The sequence below is a fragment of the Plectropomus leopardus genome, chromosome 6 (genome assembly GCF_026936395.1).
Source record: "Plectropomus leopardus strain MGB_pleo_1.0 chromosome 6, ASM2693639v1, whole genome shotgun sequence".
Lineage (NCBI taxonomy): Eukaryota > Metazoa > Chordata > Actinopteri > Perciformes > Serranidae > Plectropomus > Plectropomus leopardus.
Window position 1 is genome coordinate 11,029,578 of NC_142181.1, and position 23,213 is coordinate 11,052,790.

General features: G+C 39.7%; 1 protein-coding gene across 11 annotated transcripts in view; it reads left to right on the plus strand.

Moving 5' to 3' along the window:
- gramd1bb (GRAM domain containing 1Bb) overlaps window positions 1–23,213 on the plus strand; it is a 126,877-nt gene that overhangs the window by 53,582 nt on the left and 50,082 nt on the right. Inside the window, exons 1-2 of one of the 11 annotated variants that reach the window (XM_088078702.1) lie at window positions 3,468–3,886; window positions 9,735–9,778. The exons of 9 other annotated variants lie outside the window; for them this stretch is intronic. In XM_088078702.1, the coding sequence (XP_087934828.1) occupies window positions 3,872–3,886; window positions 9,735–9,778 (59 nt within the window). In that variant the 5' untranslated portion in view covers window positions 3,468–3,871. Of the gene's footprint in view, window positions 1–3,467; window positions 3,887–9,734; window positions 9,779–21,330; window positions 21,855–23,213 lie in introns of those variants that run through there. One more of the 11 variants, XM_088078703.1, reaches the window with a different exon arrangement.

Sequence of the window (23,213 nt, forward strand, 5' to 3'; positions counted from 1 at the left end):
CCATCTTTCAAACCATTAGTTGTGCTGCATTTTAAAAGATTTGGAGGGAAAAACAGAGTTTAAATTCCAGTTGTTTCATTTGTTGAAGGAGACAGAAGATGTGTATTACTCTGCTGATAGACTGAACAGTTTGAGAAAACAAGTGTTCATACCTCAGTTAGTACATTTTCTAATGTTGCAAAATTTGATATGTGTGAGGAGGTCAGCTATCAGCCTAAGTGATGTTTTCTTTTGTTTTGTAGTATTGAGAGTGTTGCCATCACTGACATACTTACAAAAGCTAAAAGTCTCTGTCCACTTAAAGATGTGTTTTGCTTTTTGTGACTTCACATTGATGTTTGAGCTTCACAGTACAGAACGATGTATGTTGCAAAGTTTGTCACGAAAAAGCTGTTTGCACATTGATTCATTCAATGAATCCTAATGGAAATGGACCTCTTTTTTTTTTTTAGTAAGCCTAGCTCATATTCTAACAGTAGCAGAACTTTTTTTGATGACATTTGCAGTATGAATACGTGAGTTGGAAACTGATGCTCATACAATGCAGTTGCACAATAGTGAGCATACAACGCTTCTTCCATTTTTTAGAAAACTGTTGTTGATATGATGCTCCAGCAAATGAACTGTAACTGAATTGCAGGCTCTCAGGCAAGGAAAAAATGGCATTTAAGATCTGTGCATCCCATACGATATCGAGTCTCATGTTACAATATCGATAATACATAATTATACTGTGTTTCCTCGGATGATGTTAAATCTGTTCCTGTATCCCCTGTAACCCTGCTGCAGGTATTTCCTAAGTGGTCACGAGGCACACAAACTGCACGAGATCGATTCTTAGTTTGTTATAAAGCTAACTGTAAATAATGCATGCAAAAAGCCCTCCAGCTGGATAAAGTGGGCAGCGGGGAAGTGCATTGGGAAACTCTGCAGTTTGCATGTTTAAAAGAGTTGGAGTCAGTTGTTGTTGGTGTTTCTGCAAGGCAGACAGGAGCTCTGATGTATTCTATGGCTGATAAAATAAGTGGCTGCTGAGTTGAATAATGTGACAGTAGTGGGTCTCGTCCTTGTAGACACTATCATATAGCCCTGCTGCTGATATTCTCCGAAACAATCCAGCATTGTACTGTCTGTCTTTTCTGCCTTTGTTCTGATGTCCGCAGTGCTCTTCAGTCGTCTCAATTGCCTGATTATCGATCATCGTCTGTGGTTTGAGACATTAGCTTCCAGTGCTGGAGGTCAGCATAATCTGATCTTACTCTTTATTTTGTGCAGGAGCCTCAGAGAAGCAGGGATTCAACGTACTGAAAAAATGACACTCAGAAATAGACGAGTTAGGAGAGTTTCTTGTTCCAGATGACTTTGAAAAAAGGAAAAGATAAATCAGTATAGTCCAGCATAATTTACCCAAGATAGACCCAGATAACATATTATATTTAATTATTATTCAATCCAGGCTAAATTCAAATAAAAAACATACTAAAATTGTAATTTTCAGTATCGGAGTTGTTTTATCATGTTAATTGTTAGCCAACATTCCTGTCTTCAAGAGGTTGTACCTGACTGAGTTTTAAAAATACACTGATGATCACGCTGGTATCATATCAGAATCAGAATCAGAATCAGAAAAAGATTTATTGCCAGGTATAGTTAACACAATACAAGGAATTTGTTCTGGTGGGTTGGTGCAACATAAATATAGAAAAAGAAAACAGATAAAATAGAAGATACAAATATAAAATATAAAATATAAAAAGTACATATGAAGCATAAGGGGAATCCAGTGGTACAACCATGTCACGCTAGCTTCTCGGAAAGGGGGCTAAATAACACTCTAAAGTGAGGCTAAATTTTGCAGATACAAAGATTTCACAGAGGTCCTTTGACCCCTCACCTCAAGTTATCTGAATGAAAAGGGTTATCTGGGTACCCATGTGTCTCTCCTTTACAGACAGGCCCACTTTCCATGCAGTTTTTTGCTGTCATTTGATCCCTAATCAAGACAATCTGGTAAGAATTGTTTTACCTTTTCAATATGGACTTGAAAACTGTTTGAAATGCAAAATAATGAAATTGAAAACACGATTAAAAAATGTGATCAATTGCTATTAACTATTGAAATTCTGTGATAAATCACGATTTAAAAAATGAATCGTTTGACAGCCCATAGTAACGATACAAATTTTAAGCCAAACCATGATGTTTTTTCTAAACCTAACCGTGTGCTTTTGTTGCGGAAACCTTAGGGAGATTTTTTTTTTCTAATTTTCCCTAGATTGTAAGATTATTTTAAAAAATGACTTTATGTATTTAATGCGCAGAAACCGTACATTTCCTATGAAAACAAGTGTATTCTGAGAGGAAACAATGCATGCAACAAGCGTAAATTGACTGCGGTTCCTGGGTGTGTAAAACGGATGCAGGAAGGGTAACTAGTGTGTCATATGTTGATGTATAGGAGCACAGACCAAACTTTGGTATTTGACGAGTTGGGAGCAAGGATGTGTTGGTTCCTCGACGGAGGAATTTATGCAGATAACTGAAGAACTTATGCTAGGCAATAAAAACATCATTCTTTAATTAGTAACTGTAAGGTGATAACTAAATCTAAAACAGCAAATTGTTTTATTATTTTTTTAAAGACAAATGGAACGTGAGTACAGTAACACTGGTCCTCAGAATTGCTCTAATCTGGGATACTTTATGTAATTATGAATTTATTTTTCTTTATCAGTATTTTTCAGCCTGCAGTAATTCTCGCTGTTTCTGTGCTTATCTCTTAATGTAATCATCTTAATTGTTTTACCTTTATTAGGCTTACATGAGCACATCTACAGCAATTGTATTCTATTTTATGATATTCTAGATTTGTAGTGATATCTGATTTCTCTGGGCAATCTGAACTAATTCTTCCTTATGAAGCTGCACACCTCTCCAGCTCCGGATGCACCCAAGATCATATCAGTGCATCCAAATGGTTATCATGTTGCTAACAGTGATAGAAGTGGTTTGTTTTTTTGTGAATTTGGGTCATGGGATTTGCCAGGGTAGTTAGGTCCGCAAGATTCATGATGTTGTTGCTATCCCCATATTCACGTGTGTGTTTGTGTGCGTGCAGCCACCGCATCGCTGATTCTGCTCCTCACAGAGGCGGTGCGACACTTTGGTTGAGGACCGCGAATGCATACCTGCAGCTCATAGCGCAGACAGAGGATGAGGAGGAAAGGCAGAGAGAGTGAAGGGGAGCAAAGGCTGATAAAGCACTGAGAGGAGGAAAGGAGGTGAAGGACCACCCTTATTGAGCAGAGCCGTTCGCAGGGAGCCTACCAAAGAAACCTTCCCACACACACACCATGGCCAGCCAGCCAATCAGAGCGCTCGCATCCCTTACCCATCCTCCCTCGTACAACTGCTCAGCAAAGCAGATGTGAGGGGATGCGGTAGGAACTGGACTGAAAACTGAAAGTCACTGTATTTTTGATAGAAAAGAAAGGCAGTGGTTTGATGATAGCTGTGAGGAATTATGGGAGAGAAAGAGAACACTGGTTTAGATGCCTTTGTGTCAGGATAGCAGCATGTAGTCAGTCTGGACATCCTGTGTCTCCTGAACAAGCATTTTAGCCAAACAAGTGTTGTCTGTATCACCTCTGTGGGCAACTTTCAGTCTCCGAGCCGGTGACATTTATTTTTCCTGTAGCTGATTTTGGATGTGCGGTGTAAGAGAGGAGGACAAGGGGGATTTTATGAGGCTTGGCGGTGATGACAAAGCATGCTGGACAAGTGACAATCTGACAGCTGAACAGCGGGACAGAGATTGAAGAGAGGCCATGAGAGCCAGGAGAGAGGCAAGGATGGTGTCTGCCTGTTCACCATGCACAAACATAAGGTCAGGTCTGATTTCTGTTGCCTTCCTGAGCTGACATGCATAACGGATAAGTTGCATGAAATGAATGAAACCTAACGTGTGCCACTGATATTGATATTTATATGTGAAATAAAAACAATGTGTCGCATTGGTACGAAACTATTTGTATATAGAAAATAGGAGACAAAATTAATTCCAAAGAGAATTAAACATTAAACTGATAAGTAGTTACAAGAAAGCCCCCACTCGTATACATATATATATATATATATATATATATATATATATATATACATAACAATTCTATAATCTGTTGTATACTGTATACTTGTATACTTTAATCCGGAATTGGTACTCTGGATGTCTGACAATTGTCCACGGAATACTGAATGAGGTGCTACTGTAGTTTCCGCTAGTCTTCTGCAGCTGTACCCCTTTCTGTTTGACCTTTGCTACAAAAACGGCCCCGCTTTCTCTCTGCACTCTGACTCTTGACTCTTAAAAGTCAATTACATTATTCTGACTCAGAAATCAAACTAGCCTTTAACACCACAGTAATAATATAAAGGTGCATATTTCATAAATGTAGTGCTCCATAACTGTCAATAATACAAAAAGCTGCAACTCTTTGACTGCATTAAGTATTCCATATACTTTTCTTGTGACAGGGTGAATATTTGTCACAGACTGCTTTTGCAAATTCAGTGTTAAATTGTTCTCTTTTGTCAGTGTTTCTGCTCTTCAGCACTTCATTCAAAATAGAAGATGTGTCATGGATTATTAATATGCACATGCATTTACTCTAACTTGATAAATGCAGGGCGTGGTGGAATAAATCACAGTATGTCAGTGCTTCCACAACATACTGCACACACATACACACACACTTGAGCAGAAGGGATTTTCCAGCTGGCTTCAAGGCCTCCTAAATCTCCACTGTGATCTCTGCTCCCCAGGTCCATTAGGGGCAATTTGGTTAGATTTACTGTGCCTGTCGATGGGGATACAGGGCAGTCCTCGTGCTGCTTTAGGTTACCACTCTGTGATAAATACTCCTGGCAGGTGTTATTGTGTTACCCTCACGTAACTATCTCCGCAGCCCCTAAATGAATCCCGAATGATAGTCATCAAGGAGCAAAAGAAGTGCAAGTAGCTCAAGCACACTTTGATTCATTGTTCCTATTATGAGACAGTGAAAAAATAGAAAATTTACTTTAATGGAACAAAGCTGGCTGCAGAGTCGGCATCAGATTTCTTCTGTATAATGAACTCACTGCTCCACATCTTTGGTAATATGGGGAAACAGATATGTTATACTTACACTAAGTGATAATAAATGTCTTTTTCTTTATTATTGCAGTTCATTAAATCTGTCAAGTATTATTGATTTTCATTAGGACATTTATCTATCTGCAAACTATATACGTCAAATTTTACATAATTTAAAACCCATATATTTGTCGCTGTACAGATTTCAAATTTTCTAATACAGTTCAAATTATTTTGAGTGTTGACAACTGAAGAGCTAAAACCCTTTGGCCATTGACAAAACTGCAAAAAAAAAAAGAGGCGGTCAATATGGCAACATATGCAATGATGTTGATATTACATGCTATTTAAAAAGCTGTTTTACTATGCATTGAGTAAGCTGCTGCTGATGTGTATAGAATACATTACACTGACTGCACTGATTTTTTTAATGGAAATTTAGAATAAAAAAAATATTTTTAACCTTTTTCCCTGCTTGACACAAATATTCGACTCAGTAAGTGGCAAATAATGCGGGGAAAAAATGCAAACTCAAATGACTTAAAATTCTTAAAGCTAAAAATGAAAATTAAGTAAATATGAAAATATACATTGGATTTTTTTCCCTCATGATTTCCTCTTAAAATTGCAGTCTTCAACACCACAGCACCGTTCATAGTTAACGGCAGCCCACCACCACAATCTCCAAGCTAAAAATTGTACAACTATTTCCTATATAGGAATACTGTGAAGAATCTTTCCATCACTAGTTGCTTACCTGGTGTGCTTTGCGAAACACCAGTGAGGTCGGCCAAACAAAAGCTGAAACATATCAGAAAATGATTGTAAGTGTTTCCTGTTACGATGGTCAGTGAGATTATCATCTCCTCTAACAGCACTGTCTGTTACTACTGAACACACTACGACACACACACTACTGAATTCAAGTTAGAACGCACAAATGTGTAAAAATCTGTGGGTTTTCATTTGATAGCTCTTTACTTAAAGGGATAGTTTACCCCAAAATCAAACACATATTTATCCTCTCACCTGTTCTGCTATGTATCAATGTAGATTGATTTATGCAAAAAAAAAAGAAAATCAACAGCAGTGTGTCTTTCAAGAAATCATTTCCCTGTTATTCAAGATAATCCACAGACCTTGCTGTTAGCAGTTTAATACAAGAACAATTTTCTTTCTATCAAGCTACCAACCATATCACAGTGCAGAAGGAAGCATCCATCTTTTCATGGATGAGAGGTGTTGGCTAGCTCACCATGAGGACGCCACTTAAGTTTAATGCAAACCTCTTTGCCATGAGCTAGATGCACACTTCCTTTTGCGCAGTGATACGGCAGGTGTAGTAATGTAAAAACAAAATAGTTCCTACATGAAACTGCTCACAGCAATGTCTGTGGAATATGAAGTGACTGGGTCATGATTTTAGGAAAGAGATATCGCTGTTAGGTTTTCCAGATTTTCTTGGTGCTTTGAGGACCACAAGCCGAGTGCCATCTAGTTCCATTATATTAGAGAGAAGACAAGCACCTCTGTGACCAATATCTCCAATAATCTGCAACTCATACCAAAACAATCTAGATTGTTAAATAGCACTACAAGTAAAAGGAAAGTTTTTATTTTTTATTTTGGGGCAAACATTTAAATGTCTTCCAGTTTCTGTAGCAGTTAATGTAAATGTAGCCTAGTGTTCAGGTAATTAAATATTATTTTGGAGGGATCAAACAAATGAAAGCATAATTCTTGCAGCATCCACTTTCGGAATAACTGTTCTAGATACTGAATTTTAGATGTAAACCTTAAAACAGAACATTCTTTATCCACAGACTCAGGTTTTGGGGGTTTGGATTACTCTACAAAAATTCCACAAAGATTTTCACCAGATTGAACCTGAGTCATCATCATCACATCATGGCCTGTATTTTGGGCCAGCTGGTTACGCCCCTCACTGTAGGTGATTCATTAAGTGGCCCTGTCAGTAGACAGTATGTCTGTCACCAGCACACCCACTTACCGTACCGCTCTTGTCAAAGGTCTTGTTTTCATGCTAGGTGGACATCTGCCTCACTGTAGACTTACACAAGAAAATATGCCAAGCACATATGCCATTTAATGATTTGGGGTAAACTAAATATAGACCTGTCTTTGTCTTTAGTGATCATTTTTAGAGATGAGTCCTTCCGTATACATCTGCAGTTGGAGCTGAAACTGATACCAATCCATTTGTCATCAAGTCCTCTTAATGTACTTTCATATTAATGGACTCTCTTATTAATGGAGTATTGGTTGCAGGGGGAATTTGGAGTCTGTGAGATAATGAAGCTGGAGTTCATTCAATCCATCGTATCATTCAAAGTAGTAAATTGGTGCACTTACTGTATGTGGGCAAGAATAAGGAGAATAAGAAGAAGGCTGGAACCAGCCATAATGTACCCACTGTATCCATCTGAGTGGGCCATGTGTCTGCAGGATTTTACTGCTGACTAATCACAGGGCCTCTGGTGACTCACGCTGTAATTCACATATGTTCATCTCCCAATCAATCCTGCTGATCACGCTAAATGTCTACATATCCGCCCCAGCAGGCCAACATTTAATACATTTTGTTCTGCAAATAAGCACTCTTATCCAGATGCATATCCACAGAGATGAAACTAAAATATGTTGGAGGTGGAGATCAATCTGTCTTGTAAAAATTAATAGCAGTGCTGAACCCAGCAGGTCAATGCAGGGGTTTAGATATGTGGAGCTGTTGAGGATTAACTCTAAACTGCAAAGACAGTCAAATTCAATTCTTTGTGCCAGATTTCCTCTCTGAAAGATATCCGTCTTTAATGGAAGGTCTGTCTTTCAGGTTTCATAAATCAAGTGGTGTAACTGTAATCTGTCTCCTCTGAATTGCTGTCTACCGTGGTAGACGTGATTGATTTCCCCTCTGGCTTTTCCAAAGGGGCCATGGATTATTCTTACTTAGGGCTTCCTCTGTTCCTCTGCATCCTATGTTAACGAAGCACTCAGGGTCATTTAAACATCCACACTGTAAAATCAGACAGGTTGAGCTTAATTACAATATTCTTGGAAACTGATTGCCTTGAAAAAAGGAAAGTAAATATAACTATTTATCCTAATTTATGTTAACTTTATATCTAATCATGAAGTTTTCTCAAAGTTTAGTTATATTTACTTAATTTTGTGAAGTTTTTGCAACTTAAAAATCACAATTGAAATAATCCTTTTCTTTCTAAGTGTCAGCAACTTCAGTCAACCAATTTAGTATGACTTAACTTGATCATGATGAAGAGGATTTTGCCAATGTGCCAAAGTTCGGAGATCTACGAGTTCTGTTTTGTCAACTTGTTTAAGAAAATACAAAGGCTGACTAGTCTGGAACCGGCAGACTACAGATATAAGGCAAATGTGGTTAACTGAAGTTGCTACAGCTTAGATTTAGATTTATTTGATTAAACTTGTCATATTTAAGTTGCAACAGTTTCAAAAAATCAAGCAAATATAACTAAATTTTAAGTAAAACTTCATAATAAGATATAAAGTAAACATAAATTAAGATTGATAGTTGTATTTACTTACGTTTTTCAAGGAAATGGGATTCCTAGAATTGTTTTTAAAGTAAAATCAACTTGCCAGATTTGACAGTGCACTTTTAACTTCTGAATTTTTAAGCGTTCTGACACTTTGCATATTTTGCATCTACCTAGTCGCAGCACAGGATTTGGCTAAAATGTCAAGGCCTGCATGTTTGATCTCGAAGTATTAAAGATAAATTACATCGCTGGCAGGCATAAGATCTGCTGAAGGTGTCGCGCAGCTGAAAGAAACTTCTCAATTGGTGCTGGGAAGCTCAGTCAGGGGTAAAAGAGTGGGAAGAAATTGCTCTGACTGGAGAGGCAAATGTATTATCAGGTGCCATAGCAAAAAAAAAAAAAAGAATTGATTGAATAGATGGAGGAGTGGTTGAGGGCCTATGATCACAGTGATTCATGGTACATGTGGGCGCTCTGTATTGAGTCACTGGCGGCAGCAGCGACTAGAGTGAAAGGACATCACTCTGCGAGCCCAATAACACATTGCTTATTTTGCTAAATGCTCGCACAGAGACACATAAATGTACATGTAATTATGTGTGAAATGTTAGTCTCAGATAATTATTGTTTGTTTTGAATTGTCTGCATTGGAATGAGACTAAAAGCAAATGTCAGAGCATGGTTACGACCACTTTAGGGCTTGCCATTTGAATGCAAGCTCTTACCAAAAGTGTGGTTTTTGTCCCCTTGAAAGCAAGTGTGCTTTGTTTTCTCACCATTGAAAAGGTTATCTGTACCAACTACAAGAAATGCAAAATACAAAGGTTTTTACCTTTTTGTGAAGACCATGGCTAATAGATATAAGAAAGAGTACAGTCCATTATGTCTTTTCTTTATGTTTGTTTGTTAGCCAAGGGAATTCTTGAAGCTATAGAAGATGTGAGGCATTATTACCAGTGCATTTTAGTTAGCATCGGCTGCCATCAGGGCAATCACGTCATGAAAAAGCAAAGACAATCTACCAAAACCTCTCATTCATTCTTCTCTACCTCCACTGATAGGCCAAGCAAAAGAAGTGGAAGAAACTGATATGGAAACCCCAAAGGTAGGATATAACTCAACAAGCGAAAGACACTCCACACATGAGCACTGACATTATACGGCAGCTTTATGTCATTAACCGAAAGATAAATGATGGGTCGTGGCACATTAATACCATCTTTCATCCTCTGTACATCCGCCCCATTTATTAAGAAAAATATGTTCTAGTTCTTCAAGTCAAGTGATTCATCACATCTGTCATACTAACACACCCCAAAAGAGGGCGCAGTTTCATTCTGGCATACTTTAAATTAATCCCACAAGTGTATCTACTTCCTCTCCACTTCCCCTTGTCCTCAGATTTCACACTGTTTGAGATCCAGGAACAATACTGCTGTAGCATCACTTACTGAAGCGCTGTCAGCATTGTCCTCTGCAGGAGCACCACGGGGTTAGAGGTGGGGACACTGTGGTTCCAGTATGGCCTATCTGTAGTCTAAAATATATCCACTCAAAGCCTTTCTGCAAGGACAAGACTGTAGGGGAACTGGTAAAACCCTGCTGTGATGTGAGGTGAACAAACAATTTGCACTAGTTGAAAGAAGTTCTGCTGAGCCTGTGAAAATAGTCATAAAACATCATCTGTGGCTCTGGAGGAGATGATGATGATTTGTGAGGTTTGGCAGGTCTGGACATTAACCAGTCAGGGAGGTTGTAATTGATGATGCTATTGTGTTGCATTATAGTAGATGAAGGATCCATTGTTTTTGAAGCTAAACATACTTGGGACGAAAAGTCATATTATCTTGGCCTCTGCTGCATTGTTTTTGACTAATCTTGTCTCAGTCCATCTCTGGTGAGTCCTTCAGCTTAATGAAACAACGATATTAAATTGCTGGAGTATCCTCTTCAACAATGAAATGGAAGTATATTCTTCTCTTGACCAGTTTATAATGATTATTGTTGCTGTCACAAATTTGCATAATCAAAAGGTTCTTCATGAGATGTCATTCAGTATGTTAATTGCTCATGTACACAAACACCTTATTGACAGTGTTAGGTAGAGATTAGCAACATAAGTGTATGTCATTTCATTTGCAGTACTTTTGCAGTTGCATTTCTAGACACCATTGTGTTACGTGTATTAATTTGTGCAATGGTAATGTGCTAGTAGAACACAAATTTAGTTGCATGGAAATAAATCGTTTTTAATTTGTATATGAATACAGCGTGTTGGCTGATGAAGACAGTGAGTCTGATTTTTGCTGCGGCTACACAGTAGCAGCAGAAATTAGCAAGAAAAGTGAATCTTTATTTAACTTGGATTTTTTGCATCAACTTTATTTTGGACAGTAAGAAGGCACTGTTTAAAGTGATTTTGGTGTGTTTCTTTCTTCCATAATATACCCACCAAATGTATCACTGCGCATATGGAAATGTACATCCATTGAAGGAGAGGCTCAGCCTGAGGTGTAAACATTGGTGGGCTAGCAGTACATATATGCTGCCATCTGCACAGTGATATGGTTGGCAGGTGTAGTACCGTGGAGCGATAATACTTCCTGCATGAAGCTACTCACAAGGTCTGTGGATTATCTTGAGTAACCAGGTCTTGATTTCTGTCAAGAGGCATTGCTTTTGAGTTTTTCAAGTGTAATTTTTTGGCACTAAAACATGACTAAGAGAAGTGTATGAGAAAAGAATGATACATTTAATCAAAAATGCATGCAAAGCACAAGTATTTAGACAAGCTGACATGTTTCCATATCACCTGGACCGGTGGTTTGCGAATAGAAAGATGTCATCATTTCCTACAAGTATACCCTTAATGTAAATCTTTAAGCATCCAGCTTAAAATAGTGGTGATGCGAGCTATGTAGGCAGAGCTATGTTTTTTTTGTTATCTTAAGACATTAAAGAAACAATCTTTCTCTTCACAATGTTTGACCTTGTTCAAGTAATCCAGCGTTTCAGGTTTTCATCCACAGCAAAGGCTCGATGTGGAAAAAGCTGTGGGTCTCGCTTGTGATTCATGACATTAGCTTTGCAGATTTAATCTGTGCAAAGTTGAGGTCCTTTGAAAGTCTGAGGCCTTGCTGGGTGATTGTTGCTTTGTCACTGTGAGTGACGTGGATCATTTGCGAAGCTCTAAATAGCTCAAGTGCCGTCCTTGAAGGCCTTGTGGGTGGTAATGACATAGCAACCAGTGGTAAGCAAATTTAAAAGCAGTGTGTGTGTTTGTGTGTGCTTCTGTGGGGTACAGCATTGTGTTTCCCCTGTTTACATCTGTATGTGTGACTGAAAAACATCAGGCAAGGTCTGTTTATGGCCTGGAGGTGGTGGGCCGCACCACTCCCGGCTTCAGTGATGGCAGAGGCGTCTCTGACAACAGCCCTGACTGACGAGATGGAAGTACTGTCTGGGAGTGGTCAGTCAATATCTCTCCACCCCAATCCCTTATCCCATCACGACTCCACTGGCAGAGTCCTTTCATGATATAAAAATAGCCTTCCTCACTCTACCTTCAAGCCCTCACAAAAGTGTGTGCAAGTCAGTGCCACTGAAGACAGAAGTTGAAGTCATACAGATTGGACATGATGTAGACAGCATCATCCATGTAGCATCTGTGTTTTCATCAACTTGCCTGTTTAAATAAAGGTTAATTTAAGCTTCCTCTGAGAATAGAGCATGAGGACGCAGATGGGGTTATTCTTTCACCCGCGGAGGTTTGTGTTTGAGTGTTACCAACAGTGAACAACCCCTCAGCGACAGCACATCTGACCACGTTGGCTTCCACACCACAGTATCTCACGCTCACTGATGATGAGGTCATGCGGAGCTATTTCATAATTGTGTGACGACTGAGCTGGCATTGTGAAGTTATGTAATTAGGAACAAAGAGGAATAGGTATTGATGAAATAAATAAATCTGCACTGGAATTAATTTTCCTCCAACTCGGTGTAAGGAAGGTTTGTGTTGATTTTGCAACACATCTGTTCATACTTGTGTTTTTTGGCTCCTAGCTTTAATTCTAAAATATACGATTAACCCTGAAACCTGAGAAAATTGTCTTGATTTCTTTCTAAAGCATAGGAAGAAGGCAGTGAGCATCGAATGAAGAAAAGCCCCCAAAATTGGCAAGAAAGCAGAAAAAAGTACACCTAAAAATTAGCCTTAAAACAAACAAAAAATAAACAAATATTTTTCCCCAGCTTTTTTTTCCCCTCTAGACATTGTTTCCCTAGCTTTTTTTTTTTTAAAAAAAAAAAGAAAAATTCTAATTCTGCTAATTTCTTGAAATTTGTAGAACATTTCTTACCAACTCTCTTAACATGTTTTTGAAAGAAATTGCATCAATTTGCTCAGGGTTCACAAGATTACATACATGTGAAAAGTGTCGAAAAGGAGCACTATAAAAGTGATGGTTCTCCAGGTTTCAAAGCAAATTTTAAATATTTACACTCATGTAAGAGATTCTCCTTGCGTGACTCGTTGACATTTCTTTTCCTAGACAGGAGTCTCAGCAGTGCAGTGGTACAGTAGCAGCTAAAATGTACCCTGCACTCCTGGATGTGGACTAGATCCGGAGAGATCAGCAGAACCTGATCTCTCTGCGTCGTGACATCATTTTTCTGAACAAAGCGCCTGTGTATTTGAGGAGCTCAGGGTCATGGATGTGATGAGTCATTGATGTACTGCATAATAGCTACAGCTCCAGTTTAGGCTGGAGGTATACAAAGACTTTTTGTGTCGTTTAATAATAGTAACTTAATATTAATATTTATATAGTGCCTTTCAAGAAAAAAGAAAAAAATGTCACACAAACGAGCAAACAAACAGCCTGAACAGAGGTACAAAGATGAGTGACTGGCAGGGCGCAGAGTTAAGTGAGGTTGTAGGCTGTGGTGAACAGATGGTGTTTTGAGGAGTTTTTTTTTTTTTTTAAATGTCCAGAGATGCGGTGTTTCGGATATCCGCAGGGAGTGTGTTCCAGAGGATGGGGGCTGTGACACTGAATGCTCCGTCTCCAAAAGACGTTAACCAAGAGAGATACTGTGCTGATTATCATTTTGTAAATATTATCAACTCAGACTCATCGGAATGAGTCTGAATTTGTCATTCTCTGATACCACAAACACACTGACTAAATTCTTCATGAACGTAAGTCTTTTAATCCAATCCACAATATTTTTTCTAAACCTATCCGAGTTAACCAGGTGTTTAAAATTGCTGCTGTTAACAATAATGCAAGCTGTTCTGTTGTCCTTCGGTAGGGACGTTAATTTATAGAACAGTCCTTTAGCTCATATTAGAGTGTAGGAACACACTGCCCATGTGGTCGTATGGGGCGGAGGAATTTCTGGACAGCAGAGACATGTCTTTTAACATAGCATAATTTTACTGCCTAACATGCTACTGTTACAAACTTGTGTCTATTTATGGATGATTAACATTATGTGGTTGTTTATGATTAATGTTAGCTTCAACGAGGTAGCTAGCTGAAAAGGCTGGTGCTCAGTGTGTTTAACCCTTTAAAACCTGAGCAAATTGGTGTGATTTCTTTTCAAAAACCATGTCCCACAAATTGCAAGATATTGGCAAAATTACCTGAAAATTATTAGAATATTAGCAAAAAATGGGAAAATGTTCAGAAAACTACATTTGTAATTAGTAAAATTATATATTTAAAAATTATGTCACAGAAAAAATTTTACATTTTTTGTTCAATTGTCAGGATTTTTTGGGGTCTTTTTCTTGTTTGTTTTTGTTTTTTACTCCTCGCCTTTTACCTTTTTTTCAGGTAATTTTCATCACCAGCCAGAAACTATCACGTTTCTGTATTTGGCTTTGACTTCTGTAGAGGTCTATTCTCTCGCAAGCTTAAACCTATTGTTTAGGTTACTAGAGATAATCCCAAACTCCATTTTTCCAGCACCTTTCTCTTCCTGTCTTCTCCGCCTTCTGTCTCCACTTTGTTTAGAAATTATGAGTGTGTGTGTTTGAGGTTTGTTAAAAAAGAAACCTTGGCCTATTTTCATCCTGCTTGCTGCAGCAGAAACAGGAAATGGAAGGCTTTCTTAAATGAGTGCTTTAATGTCAGCACGTGCTGCACTTTGTTCTTTTATTCATGGCGCACGTGACAGCCGCGCAGAAGGCCATCTGTATTTCACTTCATCACTTTTTGGGTGGACCTGATATTGATATCTATCCCTCACGGTGTTGCTGCTTTTTTGCAATCAAACATATGTTATTCATCATCACTGTCATCATTCTCTTTCCCTCCCTGGGATGCTTTATGTTTTAGTCAATGTTGGCTGTCTGCAAAGTGTCTGCTCTGTCCTCAGTGGGACGTCTGATGCTGATGTGTTTTCTGCATAATATTTAATTTACCCTGGCTGGTTTCTGTTGTGCATTACTGTTCCATGTTTGCATCTGTTAATCCTTGTCATTATCTGTTGCTTGTGACTGTGTTAATCAGTCATGCAAGCCTGCACTACTACTCCGCATGTCTTTAATCCACACGTCCTCTCATTCAAAAACATCAAAAATTATGTGCACCTTGTAGGATAATTGCAGTTCTTACTTTACCTGTTTGCATAAATGGATGCCATATATATATATGTTTTTATTTCTTATGGATGAAAAGTATGTGTAGTGGCACACATACACACATTGCATATTGTATATGCCTGTCTTTGTATGCTGCAGATGCATTGCCGCTCTCTGTCTCCCCGCTGTGGCCTTGAAGGTCAGTTCAGCAAGAAACAAACACCCATACAGACACGTGATCACCCATTTCCCTCTCTGATCAGATAGTGGAGATCAATCTATGGGGGTTTGCTTAACATGAGTAGAAAAACAGTACGAGCGTAATCCATAGTGTGTTACAGAGAAAGCAGTGCCTATCAGGCAGAAGGGGGAGAGTCAAACTGGCCGTGGCGTCCAATCCCACAAAGCAGTGTGGAGGGATTAATCCAGATTATCTCTCAATGCTATTCTTAGAAATAAATGAAAAATCTCTGGGCCAGATTAGGGTTCAAGGAATGCTACAAAGGAAGCTAATTCTGTTGCTGTTTTGCTGACTAGTAATTAATGACTAGTATTTATAAAATATGAGTTGGAATGTCTTTCCTTCATCCTCTTTCCTTTTCATCTTTTTTCTAAGCACACGTTAAGCAACACAGAGTCTAGTGAACATAGCATGGATTCAGGAAACTGAGTTAAAATCAGTTTACCTTAACATAAGAGTAAATCAGTTTCCGTTTCTGCTAGTGAGAATGTCATTTTTATTTATTTGATCATAACAAGTATTTTGCTACAGCAGAACTGGGCTGTGTTGTGGTCAGCAGGGGGCGTCAGTGATAGAAAACATCTCTGACTCTGAGGGTTTGACTCTTCTCGAGAGGAGCTGTCCATTCAGCACCACTGTGAGCAGGCTGAGTAGAGCACCAACAAGAGTTAAACTCCAGTCACACACAGCAAGAAAGATGACACCACATGAAGTAGAGCAGACTTCAGAGGCTACAAAACACTAAACCAAATGTTTTGTCCTGCTGTTTAAAATCCATCTGGTATTATATGGTATTAACTGGTATACATCCTCTTCCTAATGGGGTGGGTTAGTTTGACTAGTCAAAATGCATTTGGAAGCCAAGTGTGTTAAAACCAATGTGCGCGACCTCCTGCCTGCATTGTGTCACGTAACAGACTGAGGTTTTAGTAGAACATTTTTTAAGAGATGGCACTTGGTCCTTCACATTTATAGTTTAGGTGTAACACATTCATTTTTCAATTAGGCACATCTATAGCACAAATACTGCACCGGGATGTTTTTTTTTTAAATGTCACAATTATCAGGGTTCCATTGTCATGGAAATCCCAGAAAAGTCATGGTATTAGTCAAAATTATTTTTAAGTTTTATAGACGTCATGGAAATTAGTTGTGTGTAATGACACAGTAGTCTTCTGTGAATAAGACACCAAGTAATGTAGCATTGCAGAAAATGTATTTTCTGTATCTGATGACATAACATAGCAGTAATATGTGTTGATGTGTGACGTTTTGATTCATCACGTAGGTTTCTTCATTTACTGCGTGCGCTCTGTCTCTCCCTTCTTGTATGCCAGCTAGCTTAAATCATGTTTGAATAGTCTGGAGGTCCGTGAAAAGTCATGGTAAAATTCTCAAATATTGCCCATGAAAATGTGCAGAAAATGTGTGTTATTCCTCTGGCTGCTTTAAAACCTTCTTTTTCAATAAAGTTATATAGATGGAAATTAAAAAAACATACTCCTTGATGCATCAGCCACATTAGTAGAGGAAGTTGGATCAAGATTAACTTCTGCATGAGTTAATATAATCAGCAGTCGGTGGGCAGGTGGCTCTGCAGCCTTCCTGGATGTTTCTAGGAATCATGGTGTGATTTACACTAGCATTATTAAGGTGCACTGTGTCTGCAGGTATTGACTCTGGGTTTTTTTGGTTTTGTTTTGTTTGTTTTTTCATGAAATTGTTAGCAAGCTATGATTAGGTGGACACCAGATGGACTCTGTGTGAGCTGACTTACTGTCCTCTTGCTTGACTGAAGCTCAGGCTACAGCACTCACCACTTCACCTGGGAAGGGATTAGAGGGCTCTCATATCTTTGCCTCTTTTCCTTTCCTCACTTCTCTCTCCCCGCAGTCCGACCGCATTCGCAGTAGCCCATGGGGAGAGACAATGCTGGCTTACAATACAGAGAGAGTGTGTCCTCCCCTCTGCTCTCACCTGCCCCATGGTGCAGAAATGAAAGATCCACGCACTGACCCTCTTCCCTCTGTGAGTTTTTTCATAATAAAAGCAATCACAATGTGCTGTTGGGTGCTTCTAAAAGTCAGCAGCTGCCAGATATTGATTGCTCGTAATAGACTGTTTTATGGAGCCCTCTACAGCCCAAGATATACAGTACATGTGCAAATATGCAAGAAAATATATAACACGTGCAGAGACAGAGATACACACTGTATTGTAAAGGATAGCCTCTTGAATAATGGACTGATGCCAACCAAGAGTCATATTCATAATGTCAAGGTTAAAAATCTGTTTTTAACCATCTGGCATGTTTCCATTCATCTGTACTACTTGATGTGTGCATTATCAACTAAGTAACATGGACAATAACACATCAGATCACAAAACAGCAAAACTGTGCTGTGTGAGTTTGACACAACAGCAACACATAAGGGGTGATAAAAACTCTTAATCCTGTTGAAAAAGAGTGCATATCAATTAACTTTAATTCAGCACAGGCCTCAGTGTCTGTCCCAAAATGTCCTTATTCTAAAAGTTAAGAAGGTCTGTAATGCTCTTAGTTTATGTGATTATCAGCCTCTTCAGTGTCTCCTTTGCCGTGCTGCTCTACAACCAGTTTTTAATTTGTTCTAATTTGGAAATAGATTTTCTAACAGTACAACAGGTGTTATACTTTAGGCCATGGTCTAGAAGGAAAATGGATGTAACACAGATAACGCCATGAGAGCATGTTACTGTACAAAAGTGACCAAAGTGAGGTGTCGACTCAACTGTTCTTTGATCTCAGCTGCAAAACATGTCCTGAACCTGACGTGAGGCCTGCTGTCTGTAATGGGAACATGTGTCCTCCCAGACCAAGAGCTTGAGTGCAACTGCATCATCTGCAAGCCATTATCTTTTTTTTTTTTTTTTTGGTCGCTTGCCTCACCATCAGTCAGCCATGCACTCACTCTCTCCTGGCACCATTTGCATCTGAAAAAAGTTGCAGAGTGAGTGAAAGAACCTCAGTGACTCAGCAGGCTGAGTTCAGTAACAATAATTATATGGAAACTTATTTGGTGCTATATTAACACTGATCGCTTAGTGCTATCCCATCACAAAACAAATAAAATCAAACCACAACTGGTGGTTTGAAAATGACATTTGATACAAGAGGTGACAGAGTTCTGGGGGCGCCAAAACAGACATGAATCTGCCTTTTTTCCATCATTCTGTTTGAGTTAAAATGATTCTGCAGAGCACAGTGAAAGGAGTTGGTTTCCCTACTAAGTTGGAGGTGTGTAGCCTGTCGCATACAGCTTATCAACTACCAGTTCACTGTCGCTGCTTTCTCTTCTTACGTTACTCCCTGCAATATTCCAGTGATCAGCTGTCAAAAAATAATCCAGAATAACTACGTTGTTGGTTTCTAGACACATTTTTGATGAAGTATAGCAGTAAATGTTAAGCACACTGAGAAATGCATCGCATTTTATTGTGACTTTGTAAAAAACTCATGTTTTACCAGTAAAATGCTTAGAATGTGAAGCTGCAGCAGTGGGTAATGTTCAGTTTGCATTAGCAGTAACCTAATATATAATTTTTACATGAACGCAACTTTTGACACCCAGTTCATAATACTGTTGATGTAAATTGAAAAAGAAATCCTAGAATAGCGAAGAAGTGACCCACCCTACTCTCCCTATGAGTGGCTAGTACTTGTTGCCTTTGTTCGTTGGATTGGTTAGGTTTTGACAAGAGGAGTGGGACTGGTTAGGGTAACAATGTCAGGGTAAGCCACCCAGAGGCAGAGTAATGCAGGCCATTCTTTCGCAATCCTAGATTTCGCAAATTCACACTTTAATACTTTAAATAGTGTGCCATAGGCTGAATCACAATTCTGTTACCACATTTGGCAACTTGGCAAATGACTCAACAGACAATTATTTAGATAATGACTTTAAATAAATCAGTGACAGAAACTGTTAAGTATTTTAAATCAATCCACTAAATAACAATTGAAATTTCTAGATCATCTGTGTGTGTGTGTGTGTGTGTGTGTGTGTGTGTGTGTGTGGTGAACAGATCTACCAGAGTATCACTTCTTGTGATGGTGAAGAGTGGTTTGCATTAGCTGTAGTATTAGCCCTCCCTAATGAGGTGTAATTTGCAATGTGCAGGGCTGTAAGAAGGTTAAAGGAGAATGTGCTGCGCTGTGACCCAGTGCCTGTGGTCAAGTCGGCCATTGTTTTTAATGACAGCTTCTGTTAAAGTGATTGGTCGGTTGCTCTCTGACCCCTGTGGCCTGCAGTGATCAAGGGAAGAGATTAAGTAACCGTTCTTACAGTCAGTCAGTTGACTGCAAGTAGCATGAGGGTTAATCCATTACAAATATAGTTGTGATGAGTTTACGTGGTGTTTTGTATACTAACATGATACCCGTCACCGGTAAATTTTTGCAGCTGTGGCTGGCTAGCATATGCTTATTCTAAAACTGAAAATTCATGAGTTGGTTGAAAACTGATATGATGCTAAAGACTGAGACTGTAGGGCAGTGAGTTTGACAAACAGGCTGCATTGTAACACAGGTTTTGCGTGGAGTGTAACCCACTGAGCAATTTAACGTTGAAAAGACGTTAAAGTAATGTCTATTATACGTCTAGTTGTCTTTTAGATGTTAAGATTTTTGTTATTCAGGGTAAAAATATGAAAGTTTAGTAGGTGTCTCGTCTTGGCCTAGATCTGACCTAAACAGAATCTGTGTATATGACAAAAAAATAAAAATTTATAATGTTAAAGCAGGGGCGTGCAGTACCTTTGTTAGTTATTTTATAGTTTTTTTAATTTATTTTTAATGTAATTAATGATTATTTAAAAATATGGTCTAAAATCAGGCTGTATGCCAATAAATCTTGGTCTGTAACAGGGCTAAAGCTTGGAGATGATGTTTAAATAACGCCTATTGCTCAGTGGGTAAACTTTCCCAAACCAAAGAAGGAGAAGGAAGACTTGCCATTGTTTCTCTAATTTCTAATAAAGATGTCTATTGGTTCCCACAGTGTGGATCAAGTATTTTTGTAACAGAACCTGAAACCATGTGATTCTACTTTCAGTAGCATGTGCAAACATTTGCATCTTACATTAGGACAGATAAGCACACAGATTAATTTCTTATGTACATTTAAGTGCTTGTGTTTTGGGTTTTGGAAAGGTAGGGAAAAAAGTCACCATCCTGCTAACTCTTGTGATGCAGAATATGGCTGTTAATCCAAAGTTTGACAGGCTTGCTGTCGGTCATTTAGATGAATGATTCACAAATGGTCCTAGTTAAATTTAAAGTCATATTATTGCTGTTACAAAACATTCAGTGGCCAACTAAGCAAGCTGAGTCACCACGCTGTCCATATGATTCATCATGCATGCAGAACACGTACACAGCACAAGGCTATAAACATGGGGAGTACCCCGGTACACTCAATGCATTAAGAGATTAACAAGGTTAGCTGCTGACACTGATCAGGGCTGGAGTCCAATACAAGAGGAAAGAATTGCAGCAGGTTCCCCCTTCCCTGCCCCCCTAGTTAATACCCTTCTCTTACATAGAGCATGGTGGGTGGAGGTGGGGGTCATTTCACAGGGGATGTTATGGCCAGAGGCTGCTATCCTGCTTTAGTTCTCCACATTGGACCAGCGAGGCTTATCTTGGAGAGAAATAGAGAAAGAGAGCCATCTAGGGAAGAGGACAGAGAGAACAGGAGGGAGGGAGGGAGGGAGGGGGAGGGTAGAGATCCTGCGCCTGCTCACTGTGAGCGCAGCAAGTGCAGCTTTCATCCGCAGCGGAGACTGAGGGAGAGACGGAGAGAGTTTGAACGAGCAAACAGACGCTGCGGGGGGAAAGTGTGAGAGCTTGACAGAAAAGAGTTGGAAAAGGACCGGCCATGTTGGCATACATTTGCAATTTCTAGCCCTCGTGCTTCTGCTGCGTGCTGCAGTTTGCGTTGTGAGTATTGCGGCGCAGGTCACCTCCTTCTCTTTTGGGAAAACTGACGAACCTCAGGGAGGTGTGAATTTCTGGCACAAGTGCTCAGCACTGCGGCACCCCGATACAAGTGAAGGAATGTAGCTGAAACGTGGGCAAAGCTTAGGATCGTCCTTCCAGACTTTGGATCCCTCAACCGTCCATCCATCTCCACATCCACTCCTCCCTTCTTCCCTCGGTGCATCTCTCCTGCTCTGTGTATGGGAGGTGAGGCTTTGGCAGGCTGTCAGTCAGCATGCAGCGGTGTGAACGGGCAGCCCAGTGCCCACAACACGCTATGGACGTCAGACACTCCTCGCTGTACTAATGAAAGGCTTCAAGCTCGCCTGGTAAGGCTGAACAGAGATTTTCTCTTTGTTTATGAGTGTGTATTCGGAATGAAACCTGATTTTCTGTGTAGCTTTAAGGCTGTCGTGCATGCAAAGCACAACCCAGTCAGGTACTAGATGTCTGTGAGCATTTTCTGATATCACGTGACTGCGTTGACATATGTCATTCTGCATACTCTCTCGACAAGGCTGGATGCACCGTCAAATCTGTGCTTTTGAAAGAGAGCACATTAAATATGTTTATCTGTCCTCCTTCGCCCATGCTTTCTATAAGGTTATGTAAATCTCCAGGAAATGCACCAGTATGTAATAAGGGCAAGATCAGGACACCACTAAGCTGTGACCTGACCGGAGTGTGTATATCCAGTACAGCTAATGTGGACTAGTGTGTTGGGTTTTTTTTTTTCACTGTGACTGTGGCGACCCTGCTCTGCTCCCCTCTGGCGGGCTCAGTGTGAGCAAAGCAGCTGAGGAGAGGCACTCACGTGGCTGCCTGGAAAAGAGCAGGCACATGCTCCCTCCGTCTCTCCCTGCTTCTCACTCTCACTGTCCTTCTTACTTGTTTTCCCGTCCCCTCATTATCTCACATGAACAAACAAATCCACATCCGGGTGGTCCCCACTCTCAGTTTCTTTTTTCACCTGTTTTTTTGCCACAGTGTGTGTGCACTTTTCCACCATCCCTCCTCTCCTCCCCTTGTGTTTGTTTATGCTCCTCCTCCTCTTCTTGCCTGATATTTTTAGAGACGAATTACAGAGCACTGCAGGAGGAGAAAAAAAACAGAGGGGGAGCAGTTTCGGCAACGTGCGTCCTGCTTCCTTCCTTCTCACTTTCATGAGGACCTCTTCTTTTCCCTGACGTCTCTGTCTCTCTTTCATTCTCTCTATATTTGTCTGTCGTCCTCTCGTGAACATCCCTGCTCTCCACTTATTTTTTATACCTGTCAAATGTATCACTTGATCCTCCAGTCATTTTTTTCTTTAGGCTGTGGACTGTAGCTTTGAACATTCCCTCTCAGGGCTTCATAAGATTAATCAGATTGAGCGCATATTGTGTGTGTGTGTGTGTGTGTGTGTGTGTGTGTGTATTAGCCAGTGTGTCTTCCTGTTTTGTGTTTGTGTTTGTATGTGTGTGTCTGTCTTAGAAGTCCAGTGCCTCTTTATCATTCAAAGGCACAGACTCAACTACTCTGTTTGCAGGACCAAACACAGGTTACTTTACCACTGAACAGCCATCTGTTAGCATCCCATATATACTTACATGGAGATGACCTGTCTGGCTAGCTGAGTGGGTATACTCTGCACGTTACTTGTTATGTAACGGCACATATGTTTGCAGTTGTGTCATATCCAATAGGGT